This window comes from Carassius gibelio, chromosome A15 (genome assembly GCF_023724105.1).
Source record: "Carassius gibelio isolate Cgi1373 ecotype wild population from Czech Republic chromosome A15, carGib1.2-hapl.c, whole genome shotgun sequence".
NCBI lineage: Eukaryota > Metazoa > Chordata > Actinopteri > Cypriniformes > Cyprinidae > Carassius > Carassius gibelio.
The window spans coordinates 13,057,966-13,082,232 of record NC_068385.1 but is presented as its reverse complement, the minus strand read 5'-3'; the positions used below and the strand labels follow the sequence as shown (position 1 = coordinate 13,082,232).

Sequence of the window (24,267 nt, the reverse complement as noted above, 5' to 3'; positions counted from 1 at the left end):
AACTACTTCAGTCTTGGTGCACTGAATTTATTTAATACACGAGTTTCACAATTTGAGACGAATTACTGAAATAAACTTTTCCACGACATTGTAATTTATTGAGATGCACCTGTAAATGAACAAAAACATACAATGGAAGTAAATGAGAACAAAAGCTATTTGGTTGCTAACATTCTTAAATATCTTTCCACAGAAAAAAAAAGAAAAAAAGAAATGCATAAAGGAAGAAATGATAACTGAATTTTAATTTGAGTAAACTATCTTTTCAAGTCCAAGACTAGAAATTTTGAAATCCTAAAACACAGACTGTCTGAGTCATTTTGTAACTGACTTATGTTTTGAATCATGGAACATGGCCCAAGGTCTTCGAGCTTTAGATCTTACACAGCTGCTGTAGAGTCTTGTTTCCTCTTGGAGTTCATTGATCTCGGCTGTTCAAAGCAGCTCAACACTATTTCACCTCTTCAATCAATGTAAGGATGATGTTTTGGTTTTGGTATGCAGTGCTTTGTTTTCCCTGGACATCAAGATTTTATATTTACCCAAAAAGTTTAAAGTTTAGCCCACAGAAATTTGTTCCAGTAGTATTGTTGACTTTAACAAAGACCCCAGTATCAGAGGAGGATCAGATGCTGCTTTGGTTAAGTGCAAATGATTTAAACATGATGATTTAAACAAAAATGTACAGCTGTAAAACTTCTGTGTAATTCCGCTGCCTCTATGCAGCATGCAACAGCTTCAATGCACCTTTTCTGGAATATATGCAGATTAAGATGCAGCTTTTACAGGGCTTTTGCCGTCTAAAGACAATGTAAGACTTCTTTTGTCTTCAGATCCCATTTTGGGAACAATTTAAATTGAACTTTCTTTTTCCTGTGTGAATTCAGGGATGTCAAAACTAAGAATTAAAATGAATGTTAATGAAACTTCAGCAGCAAATACTATTTTCATGGCAAGAATGAGAAAAATAAAATAGAAAAAAAAAATATCCATCACAATTTTTATTTGTATTTTTTTTATAGATTTTTTTCAAATATACTAGTGATAATTTTTTTTTAACTTTTTTCTGGTGAGACCCATGTATAAAAAATGATATGATTAGTAAGTCATAGCAACAAAGGTTTTTTTTCCCATTATTTTAACTCATTTAAATAATTTTAACCAGTTTCAAGTTTAAGTTATGCAAAATTGTACTCTTAAAGTCAGTTTAATTTTTTTTATTTTTTATACGGTGTACTAAAATTACCCTAATCTGTAGAAAATTTTCAATTTCTAAGTAAAAGTACCTTCCCTCTCCATAATTTTATTTCACCTCACATTATTAAGACAGGAAAGTTTTCAGAAAAACACTCATGCAGAAGCCAAAACTCCCCGTATAACAAACCAGGTGCTCATAATCTTTCCCAACTGTATGTGTGCTGTATTCACTGTGTAACGTAGTGTGTAGCATGTAGTGTGTGGTGTGCACTAGCACTCCTCTGGCTAAGAGCACGCTGAGGAGGGGTCGATACTCTGTAGGGGTGAAATCCTGTGTGATGAGAGCATTTGAAAAGGAAATGTAAAGGAAAAGCACACGCTGTTCTTTTCATTTGGGAAGTATGCTCAGCTACACTCCAAGACCTGCAAGGGTCTCAACGTAGCTTAATTGTTTAAATGTCTTGAACAAAGTCATCTGACCCCTACTACCAGCCCCCCTCCCCCCAATCATGGGCCATCCTGTCAGGACCAGTGGGTTAACATGTTGGCTCTTCCTCAGGTTATTTGATCCAGGTTTAATCACAGTGAGCAAAGCTTGTGTAAAATGAACGAGTGTGACATTCTGACTCTTACGTAAAGAGTGGCCCACCGCGCTCCCTCTCTCTCTCTGCCGTGAACTGGCTCACTGCCAGCGAGGAGAGTCTGAACTCTCTTGCTCTCACCCGTTGCCCTCTCACTTTATCTCTCTTGCCCTCCTTTCTATCTCTATCACAATCTGGCCCTTTGCAGCTCGTTTTATTCTGCCTGTAAAATGAGTGGAGTAAATGTTAACTGCTGTGATTTTACTGAGCATGGGTCAACCACTTTAAAGTGGGTGGGTTAACAACTAGTAGACTTATCAGTTTTAAGGAAGCCCTGTATAATTAGATTGGCGTTCTGGTTCACCTGACCCTGCTTGGATGCGTTTCTTTGGGGGCAATTACATAGTGGGTTAATTCATCTAGCGAGATCTTGAGGCTTGCTTTCAAAACACTATCTGTAACATGAAACTATAAAATACACAACGGTGGAATCCATGCAAAAAATCTAAACTAAAACAGGGAGAAAGAAAAAAAAATTAGTTACACTAGTCAATAGAGATTAATGACACAGCAGTACAATCAGTAAGTGACTTTCATGTATTCCATTGGTCGATATTAGACGTTTAATTGCCCTGGTTTTTATTTTTAAACTATCAAACAAATGTATTTTATTTCTTTAAGTAATTATTTTATTAATGAAGTATTTAATTGATCAAAATTGTCAGTAAAATATTTTTTTTTCCGATTAAATACTGTTCTATTCATCAAAGAATATTCAAAAAAGTATCACAGATTCCACAAAAATATTAAGCAGTACTGTTACTGTTTTCAACATTGAAATTAAACATAAGAAATGTTTCTTGAGTAGAAAAATAAGCATGTAAGAATGATTTCTGAAGGATCATGTGACATTGAAGACTGGGGTAATGACTGCTGAAAACTGAGCTTTACATCACAGGAATAAATTACATTTTTAATATATATTTAAATAGTTGTAAAATATAGAAAATAGTTATCTTAAATTCCAATCTTTTAAAATAAATGCAAAATATATCTTACCTAGCCCAAACTTCTGAACAGTAAGTGTAGATTATCTTTGGCATCATCTAACATTCCATGTTAAGTTAGTCTTTGAATAATTTCATAACACAGTTAAATGTAATTAAGCAAATCTCAAAAGGAACATCCATTTTCGTATTTACATATAATGCTATGATTCTTAAATTCACATGTAGCATTAAAAATAAATAGTATATACCTAATAAAGCACTTAATTGGCTTATCATCAACAGAATAAAAATAAATGATAATTGTATTGATATCGAACAGAATTGTTATATCAGAGCATCCCTACCAGTCAACCTCACTAACAGACGAATCGGTTACAGAATGACTAGTTTGCTGGTGGATCATCATGACTCATGTACCACTGCTAAACATCTCCGAGCAGTTAGAGCCGTTCCTCTTTATACAGTCCAGACACACACACAAAGTGTAGCAAAGCACTTATGGAATGTTTTAATTGACCAGGCTTGAATTTCATTAAAAAACAGCAACTGCTGCCAGAAAACCTCTCCTAGTCTCACCTTCTGTCATGAAGTAAGGAATACGGAAACGGCCTTCCAGAACACGCTGCCGCAGAATGGGGAGAGAGGGGCCATCGAAGGGCAGGGCGCCACACACCAGCACGTACAGAACCACCCCCATGCTCTGCAGGAACACACACAGCGGCAGCTCATTGGTGAATAACACAATTACATCGTGCAAATGTACAGGTGCACACAATTAAAGGGATAGATCACCCTAAAAATGTATATTTATTCACCCTTTCTACATTTGTATCTTAGCAGAATGTTAATGCCGCTCTTTTGCACTGTATATGAGCATGCACCTAATAAAGTCATGTGTGTTTGAAAGCGACTTGAGAGTAAATGATTTTCACTTTTGGGCAAACTCTTTCTTTATTGGCAGTAAATAGAGAGCAAGAGAGCTTTCACATGATCTGATCTCTATCTCTCTCACACGGACCACAGGGTGTTTGGTTTATAGTTTGACGTCAGCCGAGTTCTCAAAGGTTGAATAGGTGGTAACACAAACAACTGTCAGCTGACTCACTAATCATTTACAGGGTGAACCTGCACGGATAACGCTGGCTTGGCAGATCAGTGCAGAGCAGTATTACCCAGATGTCCAGCTGGGGGCCCTCATACTGCTGTCCCTCAAACACCTCCGGGGCTGCATATGGAGGACTCCCACACCATGTGGCCAGGGGCTTTCCCGACTGGAAGAAATTTCCAAAGCCAAAATCTGCAAGGATGAAAAAACAAAAACAAAAATGAGAACGGTGATATAAGAATGAAACTGACAGGGTTTGCTACGTCTGAGTTCAGGGACATGGATCACATTTCAGCTTTAGGGGACAACAAACAGGAAGGTTTCATTACAATATTGACTGTACTATAAAGGTTCCCACACCTAGTGACCGTTGAACTCTTCCAGTCGTTTGTAACTGCGGTCAACCGATTTAATGAATTATACTACCGTTTAAAAGTTTATGGTTGTTTAAGTCTTTTATTCTCACAAATACAATACAACCAGCAATATTCTGAAATAGTTAAAATAACTGCTATCTACTCTAATATATTTTGAAAATGTTGATTTACTCCTGTGATGAATTTTCAGCAACCATTACTCCAGTCTTCATTAAATTTCCATGACTTTTCCAGGGCTAGAAGTATGAACTTTGAAATTCCAGATGCTTATATTCATAAAAAATAATGCCAAACACGGGTTCATGACTGGTGAGGCATATTGATGGTTTTACATTCTCAATTTACCCTCTTTTGGCACGTGTGGCAAACAATAAAGGATCCTGTAAGTGTGTGTATCATTTGTCAAGACTTGGGAAATAGAATATCCCTTCACTTGCATACCGTACTTTCTGTGCAAAATGAGTTTACTGATGAACCAGAGATGTAAAGCTTGCTTTACATGATTACCCATGACTCTGAAAGTACAGACACTGCAAAAACATCCTTCTCTAATAACCGAAGCCAAAAACACATTTTCTCCACACATCCTCAAAGCTCACAAAACAAGGCTTTTACAACCCACTTCTTTCTACTTTGATGACTAATATTAGCGGTGTACTCATTGAGAAAAAAAAAATAATTTCCACACAAACTTTGCCATTAGTGTAAAATTTTGCCTGTAGACAGGCAACGTTTATATAAAGACCATTTTTTAAATATATTTCAGATCCCATGAAATCAAAATTTGAGTTCATGGTTTTGAGTCTGTCCGAATTTAAACTTTATATACACTTATAAAAAAAGTGATTTATACTTTGACTAACAAGCTGTAACACTGTGTAAATTATGAGAAAAGATCAGACTACACAAGGTCACTTAAAATTCCTATGAGACCTACAGTAATTGGCATTATACAGTACCACACTACGTCTACTGGCAAATGTTGTATAATGTGGTATGCTGACAACAGCCACTGAAAGAACAGAGGGTCGCTAAGCCAACACACAAGCTGAGCAGCATCTGTAATAGGGTTTAGTGGATCATGCCGTGCAAACCCTGATGGAAACAGTCATCACCACCTCACTCTGGCTTTAATGGGTTGGATGAACTTTACAAAGTGCTCAGAGATTAGATACAACGGCCACCACTGCCAGAAGTCTAAGACAGTGGCGTCTTGGCCAAATATGGCTCTCAGTCCAATGTGTATAACGGTCGACCTTCCTTAAAAGCAAAGTCTACAAGCCTGTATTTGTTCATAACTGTGTGCAGCTGCAAAAAATAAAAAGACCAATTTACTTGAAAAGCAGATATTAGGGCCTGCTTCCAAACAAACAATACGTCTTGATTCAGGTTTATTTTTTCTTACATTAGCGTTTTCTTGTTTTATGCATAAACCTCACAAAATTTTGTAAGATTTATGCTTAAAAAAAAGAAATTGGCAATCTGTATAAGTATTAGATTTTGTCTGTATAATATTTACATATACACACATTATTTTACAGTGTATTCTGTTTGGAATTCAGTCATCTAGGATGAAATTATCACTGGAATGTCAAATCCTCTGATTTTATTTAAATTTCAGTGAGTATTAAGAGTTTGTCTAGAATCTGAGCTTCAGGGGCCTCATAAAATGAAAATGTGAACCTTAAGGGAGAGATAAAAAGCAGCCATGTTCACTTTACATTGTGACTGTGATGTAAGAAGCCAGTATGATGAATCCATATCAGTTGAGCTGACCCACTTCATGAGTTGAATGCTGAGCAGGAGCAATTGACGTCAATGCTCTAGGCAGTCCAGCGGCAGACATTGCAGGAGTGAGCCTCAGCATTCAATACAGGAATCACATCCGGCCCCAGAGCTTAACTCCTGCAGCTTGGAAAACAGTGGCTAATGCCATATTTAAAAGCAGGCAGAGCTGATCTTTTTGTTACTTTAAATAAAAGCTTTTATTAAGGTCAGTCGCACTGGATCTCATAATTTGGCCATGTAGTGAACACACATAACAAGCTCTGCATTGGACTGGTGCTGGAGGTTGATTGTGCAAAGATCTCTGGGGATCAAATCCTAACTATTTTCATACGGTTTCCCAATCATTGCCCATCCCCAGGAAGTCTCTCCCTCCCACAGGTTTGCTCATTCAATATGATTTATGGGAAAAACAGTTGTAGTGTACACTCTTCTCTTGCTTCATGCTTTGACATTTTAATGTCATGTAATCACAAAGCAAAACCAGTACAATATGGAAAAATGGATTCATGGTTAATAGATTAAAGTTTCACTGTCTTTTTCTTTCAGTCATGATGCAAACACATAAATGTTTGAAGTGGAACATAAAAGAATATTGCAAAATGACCTTTCTTTGAATGACCCAGCTCCAGCCAGCCATCTAAGAGGCTGACTGTGCATCAGTGTGGGGCAAAAAAAAAAAAAAGGACCTTTAACAAAGCCTTGTGGGACACTCCTCTGAAACTGGCCACTGCATGACTTGCTGCGAGAAACATCATAATCTACCAACATAATAGTGGAGGTTGGGCAGAGAGCAGGTTGATGTGTCAGGGAAAAAAAAAAGAGTTCAAAGAGTTTTCTTTATTTTCATGACTATGAAATTTGTAGATTCACACTGAAGGCATCAAAACTATGAATTAACACATGTTGAATTATATATCGAACAACTGAAAATATGTCATATTCTAGGTTCTTCAAAGTAGCCACCTTTTGCTTTGATTACTGCTTTGCACACTCTTGGCATTCTCTTGATGAGCTTCAAGAGGTAGTCACCTGAAATGGTCTTCAACAGTCTTGAAAGAGTTCCCCGAGAGATGCTTAGCACTTGTTGGCCCTTTTGCCTTCCGTCTGCGGTCCAGCTCACCCCTAAACCATCTCGATTGGGTTCAGGTCCGGTGACTGTGGAGGCCAGGTCATCTGGCGCAGCACCCCATCACTCTCCTTCTTGGTCAAATAGCCCTTGATGCCTTCAGTGTGACTCTACAATTTTCATAGTCATGAAAATAAAGAAAACTCTTTGAATGAGAAGGTGTGTCCAAACTTTTGGTCTGTACTGTATGTGTGCGGGAAGCTCTCCTTTAGCTGAGAGCCTTGCATGAATGCTCAAAGCCTGGCTCATATATAGTCATTAACCTCTTGATTGCTCAAATTCAAATGAAACTGCAAGTGAACCTCGAATATATAGCTCAACACAGAATGCACCTGTGTGCTCTTGACGTAAGTCATGGCTCCACCAACTGAGCAGTACTTGAGTCATCATCCTAAGCAGTACAGCTTTGATTAATAAATTGTCTATCACACCCTATAATTAACCATGGTGAAATCACAAAAATGTAGGCAAAAATCTTCTAAAGCAAGGGAAATTCCAAACCAAAAGTACCAAACCATTGTACAAACAAATTATTTTTTACACTACAATCTAGACTCTCCACTTCAGTGTTGATGAAAGCAAACACACACACAAACACACATGCACGCATAATTCATTATAGCAATAAATTATATATTATATAATATCAAACTGGTTAAATGTGTACATATTATATGTAATATATAAAAAAAAATAAAGGCTAGAAAGACTAGAAATTTATAAAAAAATTAGATAATGGAATGGTGAACGCCTATACCAGCAATCTTGATGTTCATGTGTCCATCAAGCAGCAGATTCTCCGCCTTCAAGTCCCGGTGAACGATGTTTCGATTGTGGCAGTACTCAACAGCAGACAGAATTTGCCAGAACTTGCGTCGTGCCTCTGGTTCACTCAGCCGTCCATGCTGGGCCAGATAGTCTAAATAAAGATGAAGTGAGGTTAGCTAAACATTACAAATACACAAAACACAGACCTAAATCAATGAAACATTTTGAATGGGTAATGTAGTGTAATATGGGTCACAATAAAAAAACAGTTGAAAACCATGACCACAACACACGTTGTACCGGGAACGGCTCCGGCGGTGTGGTGTGGCTAGTGGCAGAGATTGATGAGCCACAATAAGGAGGCTCTGTGGTGTGTGAGTAGGGTAAACATCCCCCCGGATGGTGTAATCATGTGGTCACCACACCCTAGAGTACTGGTTCAGTCCCTGGCCCTCGGCCTGTGGCCAAACCTACAGGCCTCACACATTCCATTCCTAACTCGTCTTGGGATTACATTGAGGTGGGCTGGCAGAGTGACTGTGGGTACATGGCAGGGTGTTTAAGACGTCATTCTCTGCATGAGCTGTTCTTCAAAGATCAAAATCAATTTTCAAAAACAGACAGCAATTTGTGATCACAGAATTACCTTGGATAACCTAGCCTTAAAGGGATAGTTCACCCATAAAATAAAAAGTTATCATTAATTACTCCCCCTCATGTCATTCCAAACCTGTAAGACCTTTGTTCATATTCGGAACACAAATTAAGATATTTTTGATGAAATCCGAGAGCTTTCTGACCCTCCTTACACTGCAATACAACTACCACATTCAAGGCCCAGAAAGGTAGTGAGGACATTGTTAAAACAGTCCATGTGACATCAGTGGTTCAACCACCCGCATGTGGGAACAACATGAGGGGGAGTAATTCATGACAGAATGTTTTCATTTTTGGGTGAACTATCGTTTGAAGGTGAAGTCAAAATTGAGCAAAAATTTACAGGCAAAAGGCATTGTTAAATTGCCAATATTGTAGAAGTGTTTGAAGCACAGCTGAGACAGAAGTCACATTCAAGCAAAGTGATTTTTCCTTTTTTTAATACACCTTCACGTTATTTGAAAATGTGCAAAATCTTCATACCTTACTAATATATATATATATATATATATATATTTTTTTTTAAACATACTTATATACATATAATACAGTAGTAACAATAATAATTTTATAGTAATGCCACATGTAAAATTCACTGAGCTAACTAATTAGATACCAAATGTAACATTCTAAAATTGTGCCCCATTTTAAACTTTTTTTTTTAGGACTATGCTGCTAATCAGAAAACACACCTGACATAGGAATTGTCTCATATTTGTTATAAATGACCAGCAGGAATCTACTTTAAGATAAGGTGTCCATGTTCACTCCGCTTTACACCACTCAACTGGCTGTTATCACCCTCACTAAATTACAGACTGTGGACTTTGGTAAGCACAACAACATATCATTCTGGTGCCAGCACACCAGGGACATCAGGCCTCTAAAATTATCTAGTCATGCATGATTTTTTTCTTCTTCTCTTAGCCATGTGAGCATGAACAAGATGGACCTAAAAGAGCCTGAGCTGTTCTGCTGGCCTAAAAAAAGTGGCTTCTACTTTACAAGTAGTACAACTGGAGTTACTCTCAACTGACCCTTACAAACCAGAGCAGCAGTCACACCACAGTCACATGGACTTGTTAACTGCCTTAGATACCTTTTTTATTGCAAAATATTTATCTATTTTATTTCAGTGAAGTAAAGTTTTTTTTTGTATGTGACAATACTGCCAGGAAAAGGTTCAGTTAGTTCATGCTTTAAAACTCCTAATAGACAAGCCCGACAGTAAAATGCACCTTGCTGAGCAAAGGAAATGCTCTTTGTCCTCTCGCGTGCCTCCTTAATAAATAAAATATTTATTAAAAAAATAATATTACATAGTTCATAAGGTCATTCTTGATATAAAATCGTTCTAAAATAATTAGAAAAATATTCAATATTCAAATATTCAAACAATGCCAGGGCATTTTCTAATTCTTTAATTAGATTTTTCATTAATTCGATTTATTTTAATCTTTTCACATAATTATGCTCTTCACCAGTATTCTGTATTTTCTTGCTGTGGGACCATCTTTTTTTTTCAATCAGTCTCCTAATTTGGTTATTTTTTTACAACTAAGTGAAACTATTTCCAACATACTAAATACATTTCTTCTGGTCTCCAAACACATGTACGCTCTTTCCAGAGAGTCATAATTGATCTAGGAATTATGAGTTTTCCTATACTACCATTCGAAAACCTAAAATTGACAGACTAGAAATAGAGCCTGAGGTTAAAAGACAGGAATCGAGACGCTGAGGGCAGACACGGGTGTCAAGACTGATCAGCTGACATGTTCAAAAAGAACCTCTTCTCCAGCTCTGGATTTTTCTAAAATATGCATGGCCTACATTTCTCCCCTCCACTTCCAAAATTCAAATCAATGTCCCTTAGCTTTCCCTCTCTCTCCTGCTTTGCCTGTGCGTTCTGCAGCTCCTACTTATTCGAAGTTGACCCAGTTTCCAGGTCTCTGTAATGCTTGGGCTCTTCTCTGTGGTGCTGGTGGAGCAGACAGGCTCTAGTAGTGGGCTTCTGTGCTGCTAAGCTCCACCACGGGGGACCGAACCCAGCACTTCACAGCACCAAATGCTGCTCAGTCTCTCTCTCTCCTCTCTCTTTTATCCCTGTGAAGATTATCTGATGAAAGTGAGTGCCTGGTTTAATGTTAGGATTGCTTAGATTCAGTGTGATGCAAGCACACACAACTTGGTCTTAATGATTCCAAAACGCATCTTTCATAATTTGTGATTGACTGGAGACTTTTAGTCTTGATAGAGATGGCATATGCTGTAAGTAAGTTGCATAATCATATTGTGCAACAGAGAATCACAATAGCTGGACAGCATGGCCTCTCAGTACTACAAGACAGTAATTATATGGTAATCTTGACAAAAACTGTTGTGCAAGTATTAGTAATGCCATGTCGACAGATCATTTTATCTATTTGACCTTGGAAACCTCATTTCAATTCTCTATGGGACACATTTGGCTGGTTATCTAACCCTTTGCACAATTGGGCGGGAACAAGTTATTTGGTTTGCCCCAGCCACGACATCCCTCTTTATATCTCTTTCAAAACAGAAAGGCTGTTGTCACGAGGGTCATGGTGTCCGCACAAAGTACACCACAACCACGAGATTGTAAAAGAATCATGCTAAATGTCTGTTTATTGTCCAGCAATAAAACACTTTACCAGTATGAGCGTGCTGATTGGTGGCTGGCCAAACAGAATATGCGTGACAAATAGATTTACAAAAATACAACAAATAAATCCGAAACAAAAGAGCGTTAAGTCATTTGTCTGTCCGCAATGAATGCAGAAATGTTACACAATACAGAACAACAACAGACAATTAGAATGTATTTGATGTTGAACATACAGTTTTGGGCCAATAGGATTTCACTGTGGGCGGGGCTAATATCTATAGGCTTCATATTACAGCTATTTCCCTTAAAACGCATCAAAACTTAAAAACACACACACATAAAAAAAAAAAAAAAAACTTCCCAAGGTATAACACATTCTTGGTAGCATATCGCATTGCCGTGTACCGTGAAACAGACACACTGTTATGCAAGAATAATGTGTGATGATTATGTGAGTTTTCACAGGTGGTGCACAGCAGCTGCTGCTACAAAATCAAACCCTGAGTCTGAAATCGCCCCCTATACCCTAAAATGGGACACTCTTTGAGTGGACTGCCATGGTGTCCGACCGTAACCTTAATGGACATTACCCATTTCACTTATTCAATCCCACAATGCACAGCAACAACGAATGTACAACTCATAATGCAACGAATGTACAACTCAACCCATAATGCACTGCGAGAGACGCCAGGCGAATGAATTGCCGCACATCGCCAGAAGATAGAGCTCGCAGCGGATTCATCCATTTATACAGCACTTGTCCACAGCATAAAGCGTGATATAATACAGGTAAAAATTATTTGTGAACTGATTATTAAATTGTTTAATTAGGTTTTACACATAATTTCCATGACAGAGTTAAAGATCTTTTCATCTTACTATTGGAGCTGCCAGTTTCAAATGATTATTAAACAGCAAGCAAAAAACTATACAAAATCGGCAGTCCTTTTGCACTCGGTGTCCAAATTCACTTACATGTTTTCATTTACTCCTTCAAGTGAACTGTATTAGTAGCCTAATTTAGGGGAAAGTGAATGACATTTGTCTCATTAAGTGATCATATGACTTTCAAAAGACTTGAAAAAATTGTACATGTATCAAATGGACTGTTATTGTGGGGCTTTTGGATGCTTATTGATAACTGAAACAGGTGACGGTACTGGTAGTTTATTCAAAAATTATCCCTTTTGTATTCTACAAAATAAAGCCAGTCACTCAGGCTTTGAATAATGAGAGTAGGAGTAAACAATGACAGAATAAAAATTTTGCATGAACTTTTCCTTTAATTATCTTTAACCTTCAGTTCTGCTCTTAGCTTCGAGCTTGTGTGTCAGACAGAAGAGAACTCTAAAGCAACAGGAAGACAGACAGCGGAGCCGTCAGAGTATGATCATCATCACTGACACATTTGTTGCTTGTGACTATGATGGTTATTCACACAGACTGTGTTTGTCTAGCCTGAGCTAATTTCAGCCTGACCTTTGTCACCACCATCTGAAACCAAGATGCTAGTCTGAATACACACTTTCTCCATGTCAGTGATGTAGAATAAGAATAAACGTATAGTGAAATTGATAAGAGGTACATCTGGCTGTCAGACAGCATAAGCAAAGCATCATATCATCATGAATCAACAAAAAGAGCAGGAACAACAACATCCATATATGGTAGTCAGCTTTTTGCAAAAAAAAAAAAAAAAAAAAAAAAAAACCTGTGACCTCTGCAATTAATCTCATGTAATTATTTGCTAACCATCCTGAATACAACATTCATCCACTAATGTATAGCTATCTAGGCCCTGTGAGTATTACTGGTTGCCATTATAATAACAACAATTATTCATTATGCAATACATTTCATATCAGGTACCAAAATCTGCATCTCACCATTGTAATTGTTTGATACCACTTACCAAAGATTTCTCCATTCTTGGCGTATTCTGTCACAAGGTACAGCATATTCTTGGTCTCCATGACCTGCGTGAGGATGAAAAAAAGAATGCATTACAGGAAAAATCATCTGACACTACAATAGATGGCCAGCATAGATTCCAAAATATACATGAATCACAAAGCGAGTGCAAATAGTGGGTTGAGTGATAAGATGACTGCTACATTCAACTGAAATCTGAAGTATCCCATTGAGCTCACAGTATTATAATGAAACACACATGAATCAGAGTGGGATGCTGGTTTACTCGTAAGCTCGATTCACAGTGCAGTGTCAGAGCCAGCAATGTGTGGGAGGACTCCAGAATTAGCCAAAGAAAACAAAAAGATGAATAGACCTAAATGTAGTGTAGAGAAGCGGCATGTTATAATTCAGAAACATTCACAGAGTCCCACATAAACACTACTGTCGGCCATTTATACAGTCTGTTGGTTTGGGCCCTTCTCTGGGCTCAACTTGTAGGGGTTTTTCTGCTCTTGCCATTTAAAGGCATTACAGGGTTGACTAATAAAATCAGCACCTAGGCCAGAATATGAATCATCTTTTAAACTCCTAAACTAATTCTCCTTTCCAGAAACATGTTTTGATGGAAGCTGTGATCTCAGAGCTGTTCAGAACACATTGATCACAAAGCACTTTTTATCCATATCAGCTGCCAAATAAGCAAATAACTGGAAATAACTCAAATTATCTCATGTGAATAGTTGATTCTACACTAGTTGGCTGTCTGTTACATTACACCAAGGGATGTGTCACGCTGTTGCCAATGATAACTGACAACAAAATAGGACTATCAATCAGTAGGAAATTACATAACACGCCTATTCAAGTACACTGAAAATAATTTGCAGTAGAAACAATTCCTAGTAGATTTTTGGTAAACAATTGCAAAAAATGAGCACTTTGTACACAAGTAACATTTTGAATTAAACATGAAATTTTTATGTAGAAATAGTATTTTCTTGGAAAACATACTCCAATAATCGTTTTTATTTAAAACCTACAAAATGTTTGTGTGTGTTTGTGTGTGTGTTGGACGAAGTTAATTTTAATAGTATGTATAACAGTATTGTGTTACTCCATACAAAGTAACTAATTGCATTACTTAAGTTAATATTTATGGAATGTGATGCATTGTTACTTTTGCATTACTGTTTCACACCTGGGAAAGGTTAGCTCATTTATTTATTTTTTTATAAAAAGTTATATTTTTGGCCTTTCACACCAAAAGTGAAATTAATAATCCTCAGGCTAAAGGAATTGCCTCTGCACCTCACTCCCATCTTCTCTTAATACACAGTTTAAGTGAATAAATTGTAAAACTCAAGAATTAACTTGTTGGAAGATATTTCGTTGTTAATTTAAATTGATTACGTAACTCGCATTACCCCCAGAACTGTTTGCACATTTGTATAGTGAGCATAGAAAAGAATCACCCCCTTTAAAATCAACACATTTTGTTGTTTTGACATTTTTCTTTTATCCAGTTGTATTTCTCAGTGCAACTTATAACATCCAAGTGAAAGATAGAACACCAATATGTCAGATAAAAAATAAAAACTGAGTTGGAAAAACATCACCCCTCTCCTAAAAATTACTTGTAAACTCAATCAGTTGTAGCTAATCACCTTCTCAATGGCACACAAAGACATTTGACTTTCATCTGTGATCAGCTGTGGTCATTTTGATCAGCTCAGCATGACAAGAGCTGTTCTGGATCATTTCAGTCCTTGGTAGTGCAACAGAAGCAAACAATCAACTATGGGTGGCAAGGCACTGTCGAAAGATCTCAGGGATAAAGTTGTGGAAAGGCTTTATCAATACCTAGAAGCACAGTGAAGTCTGTTATCAAGTGGAAGGTGTTTAGTACAACACAGACTGTCCCTGGATCAGGACCTCGCTCCAAATTGGATGAAAGAGCAGGAAGAAACTGGTCAGAGAGGCGACTAAGAGGCCTTACAGCAATTCTGAAGCTGCTGCAGTAGTTTATGACAAAAGAGAGGTGCATGTGAGAACAATATCACAAATTCTCCACAAATGTGGCTCGAATGGGAGGATGCAAGAAAAGCACCACTCCTCAAGAAAGGCCACATGCAGCCATGACTGAATTTTGCCAAAATGCAACAGAAAGATTCTGAGGCAGATGAGACTAAAGTTTTAATATTTGGACTCAACACCAAACGATAGGTCTGGCGGAAATCCAATACAGCTCACCATCCAAATAAAAGCATATAATTTTTTTTTTTTATTAATTGTATATGGTGTTTTTATATTAATATATTCATGCTTCATAATTTTTATTGTTATTATAATGTGCTTGACATGCATGTGTGCTACTTATGTACATATGTGATCACATCTGAAATGACCAATGGAAAAGCTGACACGTAATGCTGATGACGTATGACGTGTGACTAGAGGCAGATCACCACAGTAAATATGGACCATTTGCTGCTGCATTACGTGTACATGAGGGTGGGTGTGCAGAGCAGCTGCTTGGCGTTAGGACCCTGAGCCGTAGCAGATGGGGCAGAGGGAAACCGGGGGTTAGTGATGATATGGCAGAGCCTGCAGAGCTGCCCTCTGTTTATGAAGCCTGAAAGGAAATGACTAATTGACCCATGCCGTTTAAATGGAGTAACCATTGGAAATAATGATGCACTATGATTACACGGCAAAGGCTTGGACCGGTGCCGCTATGTTGTATAATAAGGAAGCGCTATTCCCATTCCCAAAAACCAAAGTGACCTAAAGTCTTGACTCTTACATAATGCTGCAGTGAAGTCACACTGGGGGAGAAGTTATCTCATCTTCTAAGTGTTTGTGTGACTTTGACTCCAAAGTGTGAATGATCACTATTTTAAAAAATAGGCTTTTCCCAGCTTTACAATCTATGATAAATAAAGACGACTCCGAGACACCTTAACGAGTCGTTATATTTTCAAATCTTTTGCCTATTACCGGTATACGTCCCTGGAAACATTTGCGTATTCCCCTCCTGCCTGCAAAAATGCAAACAGAGTTTGACCTGCCCACAAACACTTCCGCTAGTCGTGTGTTTACATGATGTTGAGGATATCACAGAAATACTCCAACCTACTGTTGTGTGCATGTCATTTTATCAAGGTCTGCTTCTTTAATCTTGGCTTTTATCTTTGTTGGCTTTCTTGGCTCTTCTTAATTTGGACTAACAAGGTCTTCGAACCAAAAGCTGTAAGTACGATTGATACATTATGTGTACGTTTTCAATCGTGCTCAAAACATCATTTTTTATTTTTTTTTGCTATGTTATGTAGGCCTATCTATACCTAGTGCAGCACCATTATTGTTTTAAGTGTTCACAGTTTAGCAGCTAAACTTTAGCTGTGGGCACATTTTGCTTGCATACTGTAAGAGTTTTAATATTTTATGTCATTATAAAGACGGATTGGCACACTCTATTCTTGTTTTATATACATGTGCTTTGTCAATGGTAGCGCTGGCTACCATTGGAGACCTCTCTGTGCCAATCACAACAGGCTTGGCCAGCTGACCAATCAGAGCAGAGTAGGCTTATGAAAGGGAGGGATTAGCTCCGAACTTGCTTGGAACAAATAATTTCCTTATCATTGGCAAATGACTCTAATATTAAATATATATCTTGAAAAAAAAAAAAAAGTCTGACCGTAGATTCATTTAAACCTGTTGTAGGGTCCTCCAACACAATATTAGGACACTTTAAAATACCACTTGACCTGCTCTTTAAAATAGTAAATTCAAAATCATCAGTTATTGTACCAGCCACAACAGGCTCTGATTGTCTGTTATCAGCCCAGAAATTCTACATCGTTAGATCCCTCATAAAACCCTACCATTAAAAAAAAAAACAAAAAAAAAGTTTATTTTTAATAATTTATTATTATTATTTTATTTTTACATTTCGTCATTTACCAGATGCTTTTATCCAAATAAACCTAAAAACAAAAAGCACCACAAGCAATTAATCATATTAAAGTCAACAGTACCAGCAGGAAATGGCTTTTACCTGGTACAGTTTAATGATGTGTGGATGGTCCAGCATTTTCATGATCTGTACTTCACGATAGATCTTCTCCAGGTTCACAGCATCCAGCTGGGTCTTGTCGATGATCTTTATAGCCACCTGTTGAACGAAGGGCACAGAAACACACTTTCATTGGCACAAAACTTAATGCCTCGAGCTACTCAGTGAAATTCATTAGTCTTGTTGCTGTCTGCAGTGCAAGTCGATCCAGTCTTCACAAGCCTACGCGGGGTTTAAAGGCAGAATACATGTGAGCAAAGCTAACACACACCTGAGCGTCTGGTTAACGGCTTGACTACTGAAGTAGGCTAATGATCCGAATTATTTTAGCATTTTCCCACAGGCTTTTCATCATTTGCCAGAGAATTGGAAGAACAGTAAATGGAGTAATTTACCATTTCATAACCACTCATACTTCAATCACCCTTTTGACTGTATAATAATAATGTTCAGGTAAGTACACAGAAGCAAAAAAAAAAAAAAAAACTGATTGCAGAGTTAAAGACTCTGACCTATGTTTTATATCATCACAGTGTTATAAAACTTTTTATGTTATGAAGATTTCTGACACTGTGGTGCTTCAGCTTGCTTCCTACTTTTAGTATGAGGAATCTTCATAGTATAACAACATCTAAAAAAAAAAAATATCAGTCAAACTTGACCACAAATATGCCAAAGAAAGGATTTTTTCCTGCTAGCCAGGTCGTATTGGATTTTTACCCTGCAAACATGTTCACCAGTCCTACCACAATTTATAAATATTTTCCAACATTGTTGCATTACAAAACATTAAAAAGAATGTTCTGAAAAATAAACTGGCGAGCACAGTGAAAATTTTGGTAAAGCCTGTAAAAATCCAAACATAGTATAAAATACCTACTGTAGTACAATACCTAGTGTATTATATAAATATATATAAAGTAAATCTGAAATAAAATATATACAAAATTACTCTAAGGCTCACAAAGACTTAAAAGGGTGATTAAAAAATATATAAATACTGATTGGTTTATGCTGTAAAGATTTTTTTTTTTCATGCAATTTCACCAAACATCATCTATGTTTGCAAGGGTAGGATCTTGGTGACATCAAAATTAGCAGAATTTGCAAAAACCTTTTTTTTTTTTTTTTTTTTTACATAAATCCAAATGTTTACATTTGAAAGGCATATAAACATGATCATTTGCATGATCAACGCAAGTAAGACAAACTGTACTTGACAAGTGACAGTTCTGTCTATTGGCCTGAAACTCTCACACTGACCCCAGGCCATTCTTGTTGTTGACCCCTGAAAATCATAACCATAACTGACTGAAAACATTAGAGCACATCTCTATGAATCAGCCGTCATATGTGAATGTGGTTAGTCATTCTCACTGGCAGCAACAGTGATCCAACTGTCCGTTGAAACCATGAACAATAAAAGCAATGTACAGATCAGTTTATGTGTATTCTGAAGACAGCTCAGAGGAAGAGTGGAGAAATCACATAACACAAGAGACTCGAGTGAAGCTGATAAAGTGTCGTATCCTCAGAAGTGAAGCATCCTCAAGGCAGCCATTGCAGAGATGCATCAACGGTGTACAACATAATCCTGTTCAATATCATAATTCCCTCACATACTGCTCTAATAAACTCTACATCTGCAGACAGTCTGAAAACCGCAGAAGCTCTCTGACCAAGGCATAAATTACTGCTCGCACCTTCTGTAAAACACCCTGAACCAAAACTTTACTACAAAGCGACATGATCACAATGGCACAATGTCAACAAAGGTCATCGCATTGGATTTTAAAAAATGATTTATTGCAGACCACACTTACAAAGCACAAACATTTTAGATCGGAGTGTAACCAGAATAATGTGAAATTATTATTTTTTTTCATAATATATGACATTTTCTGTGACTGCGGTAACCGCGTGTCATGCAAACAGGGCTCAGCAGGGTTTCTTTGCAAGGAATGTGAGACAAACATCAGCTTGTTTTTAGTGACAAGACGACATCCATTATCACAAAATCACCCTTTGCTTATGCAACCACTGCACAAATGCACAACAGCATGGCCCACATTTAAAGGGCACCAAACCAGCATTATTTCTTGCCATTGTACACAGCCTTTGTCTTTCTCTGACAATTAGTTTTGGACACCTTGCACTTTTTGAATACTATGCATATTTCCATTGAGGCGTTATGCTGCTGGATGTGTGTGTTCATCAGGGCATGCAAAGCTGCACAAAGGCTTCAGCTAAATGTAGTCAACATACTTCGGACCAGGGTTTGAAATAAAAATAAAATGTAACTGAAAGTGACAAAAATGCCTCATATATGAAACATGTTTATTTTTATGTTAGGTTACGAACATAAAACACTTGTTTTAATTTTAATAGTTTACATTCATCTTGAAAGCAAATTGTTATCAACCAAAAAATATTAGAAAAAGCCAACATGGCTAGACCATGGTCAGAAACGAACAAAAATTCAACAGAAGCATAAAAATGCCTCTGATATTATAAGTACATTTTTGTTTTTTTTATGTTATTAGTATTTTATATCGTCCCATCTAGATATGGGCTTGATGATAATTGTATTCACTGATTTTAATAAAAAATTTTAATAATGTACATTTTTACCACATTTTAAAAACATAACATAAAAAAGTTATAAAAGTTCCGTAAAATCAAATCCAGGTGCCTCCTAAAAAAAATGTGACTACTTTAAAAAACAGGTTGTTTATTAGACAAAGATAAGTTTTCACATAACTATTATCAACAATAGTATACAAAGCTGTGTGAGTAAAACTGTAACTTGTATCTCGTAGTTCTCTGTGCAGTGCACAGGGGTTAGTTAGAGGACTCTGCAGCTGATATCTGCTCAACTCACCTCCGTCTTGGTTATACGATGTCTTGCCAGTTTTACAACAGCGAAATTGCCCTTTCCAAGAGTCCGCTCGATATCGTAGAAGCCCACTCGGACGGGACCCCTGAGCACTGGCTTTTGGTGACAGTCAGCCATGACCATGCTGTTAGTGTAACACTAGGGTTTGTGGCGAGAAGATAGAGACCTGCCACTTGAGCCTCAAGATAACACGTCTAGCACAAGCTTAGCCGTGTCGAAATGCCAGCGTGCCAGCGTGCCAGCCCCAGTGTGCTCGCCGGCGGTCCGCTCCAGTCTCACCAGAAGAGCGTTTGGGAGCGCGCCGATGTATCACGCTACCTCCTCCAATACAATAGAGCTCTAATATTTCAGCTGTGTTTGCGAGACTACACGAGCTGACTTTCAGGAGGCATCATGTTCTCTGGCTGACGTGCATTGACGTCAGAGCCTGTGGGGGTATTTGTGCAAGGGGCGGGGCTTCGAAGCGCTTCCACACTCCAGTGCCAATTCGTTTCCAAGACGACCAGACCCACCTCTTACGTCAACGGCCGGAGCGTCGCGCGCTGGCTGCGAAACCCGACATCGACTTTGACAGTCTCTCGTGCGCTTCAGTCGAGGAATGAGAACCGAAGGCACCGTGCTCGGTGTTTGAAGGCTTTACGCGGTGGTTTTCCGGCTTTGTCGACTCTTATGTATATCTTAAGTCTGAAGTTTTCAATCTTTTAGATTCCACGGAGACTCTTGATAGTTTTCTGTGTAAAGACCCCACTTAAACTGTACTGATCTGTTAGATGCATTAGTATATTTTACTTATTTACATTTTATTTATTATTTAAATCCTGTTAAATATACATATAAACATTTCCATTAACCCTATTTGCTGCCTCCTGGAGGTCCCCGGAATCTTACTAATTGCCTTAAGTAATATAACATTTTGACATCTATGGCACTAAGTCAAATGTTTGCAACCCAACCCTGTAGACATCAAAGCAGGCGTGGCACATATTTGCTCAATTACATAATCACAATCATATAAAGCAGCATTTTGTCACAAACATGAAATATGTCTGAATAATCAACTTGAGCGCGAGCTGTACTGGAGAGTAGCTACTGAACTGTTTAATAAACAAATTCATTCATATTAAGAGTATGTAAGCGTAGAAACGCATTACAGACAGACAGTGCATGTTTTGTATTGGAAAATGCAGTTTAAACACCTCCGTGACACAAGTGCAACAAATATGTCCTCAAAAGCAGCACGTAATTCAGTTTTAGATGGACTATCATTTGGCGACACCTCACGGTCACATGATGTACTGCAGTCACTCAGGCCTTATAAAATACTTCACTGCTCTTACAGCTCTGATGACGTCAGGGAATTCATCTGAATAATAATGCATTTCCAAAAAACAACGTTTGAATATTTGCAATAAATTGAGAGTGACGCAGTCGATAAAAAGGGTACAAAATATTAAATAACCGAGTGGTTTGGAAACCGAGTCATCTGAACCCGATGTGAAGTTATAGCTAAACATGCAGCAGTGACATTTGATGATATGTAAAAGGTAGAGATCTATTCTTAGCATTCATAACAAAAACATCTGTTTAGATTTTCAAAAAAGTTTTTCTTTCAATCTAATACAATAAAATTAAATAATTCGTTAGGGTTAGGTCAGACCATTCCCACAACTTTTGCGGTCAAAAATATTTTACATAAACTGCACTCAACTTCTTACCAAGTATAACTAACGAGAAAAATGTATATTCACTATAAAAATTATACAGTCTTCCTTTCCAAGCCTGTTTTTAAAATTCCCTAACATTTCCAGGTTTTCCAGGAGTGTGGGAACAATGTTGATTAAACACAAACATTTGACAAAGATATTATTATTATTATTATTAGGACAAACAATATATAATTTACAATCCAAATACAGGAAAAAAAAACTCATTATTTATCTTTTTGCTCAAAATTTGATTCCTAAAAAAAATACATATTTAATATTTTACAATAATGTTTTATATATACAAATCCTTTCATTCAGTTTTTACACTAAATAGCTTACGAAGCAACTAGACGGTCTTCAGAAACAAGGGAACAGCAGTAGGTATCCTTCAGAGAGGCCGTTCTCGGAGACACAGAAGGATGTTGTTGAGATGGGCTGAGAGGTCAGCGCACTGTTTTGTGAATTTCCAAATGGAAGGTCCTGTTCCAGGACGCCAGCTTCCACAGAGGAAGCTCTCACAAGCCGATGACACCTTTATGCTTCTTTGTATAGTCAGTTATGGGAACCTATACACCCCTGCATTAGACCCCCAATGACTTCCGTCTGCTCTTTCAACAAAGAGCAGACATACAGACATGGTGGAAGAGCCAGACACACTAATGACGGAGACGTGACCAGTCAGTATACACTGTATAATGTTTTAGTATCCATAGATGTCATTGTCCACCCATCCGAACTCCACTGCCGAAGACCCCCGGCAGCTCTCGTAGAGGTAATTTGTGACAAAACCGCACTGTGTGGGCCGGCTCTGGTTGCTCTCATAGTCCTCAAACTGACTCTTTGCAGACGTCATACTGTTCATTTCAGAGCTCATGTACTCCAGATGAGCTCCAGACTGGTTGAATTTGTTTGTGCGTTATAATCCTTCTGACATTTTGGAGCTACGGGACGCACCCACTGTCCTGGCACAGCATAGATTTCATTCTGTTCTTTTCTCCTGCAAAGACACAGTTAGGGAGTATATTATATAGCAGGGTGACAGGCAAAATAGTTCATAGAAAATGACAAACGAAGAAATGATAAAAATGTTAATAGTCCTTTACATACTGTACCTCCTTGACATGACTCTGAAGCAGAACACCCCCGACACATCCAATATCAACAGCAGCATTACAGGCAGTGTGGTGAGGAGGAAGTAGTACATATTAGTGTCATCTGAAATAGAAACTAAGAGAAAGTCCATCATTATATTAAAAAATATATATATATCCAGAAAAGTGTTTGGTCTTGATGAATGACCTACTATGGATTTCGAGCCTGACTACTGTAAGCCAAAGTAAAATTCCACTTCCACCACTAGAGGTCATCATAAGCATTATTATTTTTTCAAAGTAATATTTCACCTCAATATTAAAAATTCTGTCCTTTTATTATGTCCTCGTTTACACATCCTCCTGTCCTTTTAAACCTATAGAATTGTTTTTACTCAAACACTTTGTTATTGCTTTTCCGTCTGATTAAATGTGAACAGGAGAGTAAATTATTATTTTATTTTTTGAGTTAGAATTTATATACTATTATATTACATATTAATATATTGCATGATCTTTTATTTTAATATATTCAGTTGTAATTTTAAGTTTCAGCAATTTTGTTGTATGCTTTTGTTTTCTATTGATTTTTATTTTAACATTTCTATTTAGCTTTAATTTTGTTTTATAGCAGTAATTTTAGTATTTCAGCTTGCACTTATGTATCTCAATTTAGCAAGGAAGCATTTCAATTCTTATCTAATATTTATTTGATGATTATAACACTGGTAAATGATCAGACAATTTTGGGAACTATCTCTTTAATCTTCAAGTTATGTTGGATATAATTTAGTTAAATCTGAAATGTAAGGTACTATCAAAAAATAAATTAAAACCTAAAGGTAGTAAAAGGAAGTACAGTAAAGTAAAACCGAATATTATTAGAAATCATTATTGTGTCAGAAAAAAGTCAAATGCACCAGAGAAAAGTTCAGGAATTGTTTACCTGTGAGTGTTGAGATATTTCCTGCTGGAGTCGGGACAGGATGCTTCTCTTAACACATACAGGAGGCAGCAGAGTTTACTTCTGAAGTCCTCTTACATAATATGTTAACACTAAAGATGCTTGTCTCAGATTTGTTGCCTGTTAAATATGTTAATGTGACAGCTAACTTTAACATAAGCAAAAGCCTACCATTTGAGTACTTGCAGATGAAATTATTCTTGGAATTGCAGTTGTCGTCACTCCACTTGAAAAGGTTGTGCTCCTTCTGGCCAGAAGAAGATGAAGTCCTGTAGAATAACGCCACACACTGTTTAAGGCCACACTAGGGCTCTGTCACCAGCCAGTTCCTGGAAAATCCCAGACTCAATGAAAATTCTATATCAGATTACAATTCT

The 24,267-nt window shown here is 37.4% G+C and overlaps 1 protein-coding gene across 1 annotated transcript in view; it reads right to left on the bottom strand.

Annotated features, from left to right (window-relative positions):
• The window catches only part of LOC128029236 (serine/threonine-protein kinase SIK2-like), a 36,875-nt gene extending 16,318 nt beyond the window's left edge, over positions 1–20,557 (bottom strand). The window contains exons 1-6 of the mRNA XM_052616881.1: positions 20,115–20,557; positions 17,216–17,332; positions 13,154–13,217; positions 7,942–8,103; positions 3,961–4,085; positions 3,365–3,488 (exon numbers count right to left, since the gene is read on the bottom strand). Coding sequence (XP_052472841.1) covers positions 3,365–3,488; positions 3,961–4,085; positions 7,942–8,103; positions 13,154–13,217; positions 17,216–17,332; positions 20,115–20,252 — 730 coding nt within the window. The 5' untranslated portion in view covers positions 20,253–20,557. The remainder of the gene's footprint in view (positions 1–3,364; positions 3,489–3,960; positions 4,086–7,941; positions 8,104–13,153; positions 13,218–17,215; positions 17,333–20,114) is intronic.
• Between the last annotated feature and the right edge of the window lie 3,710 nt (positions 20,558–24,267).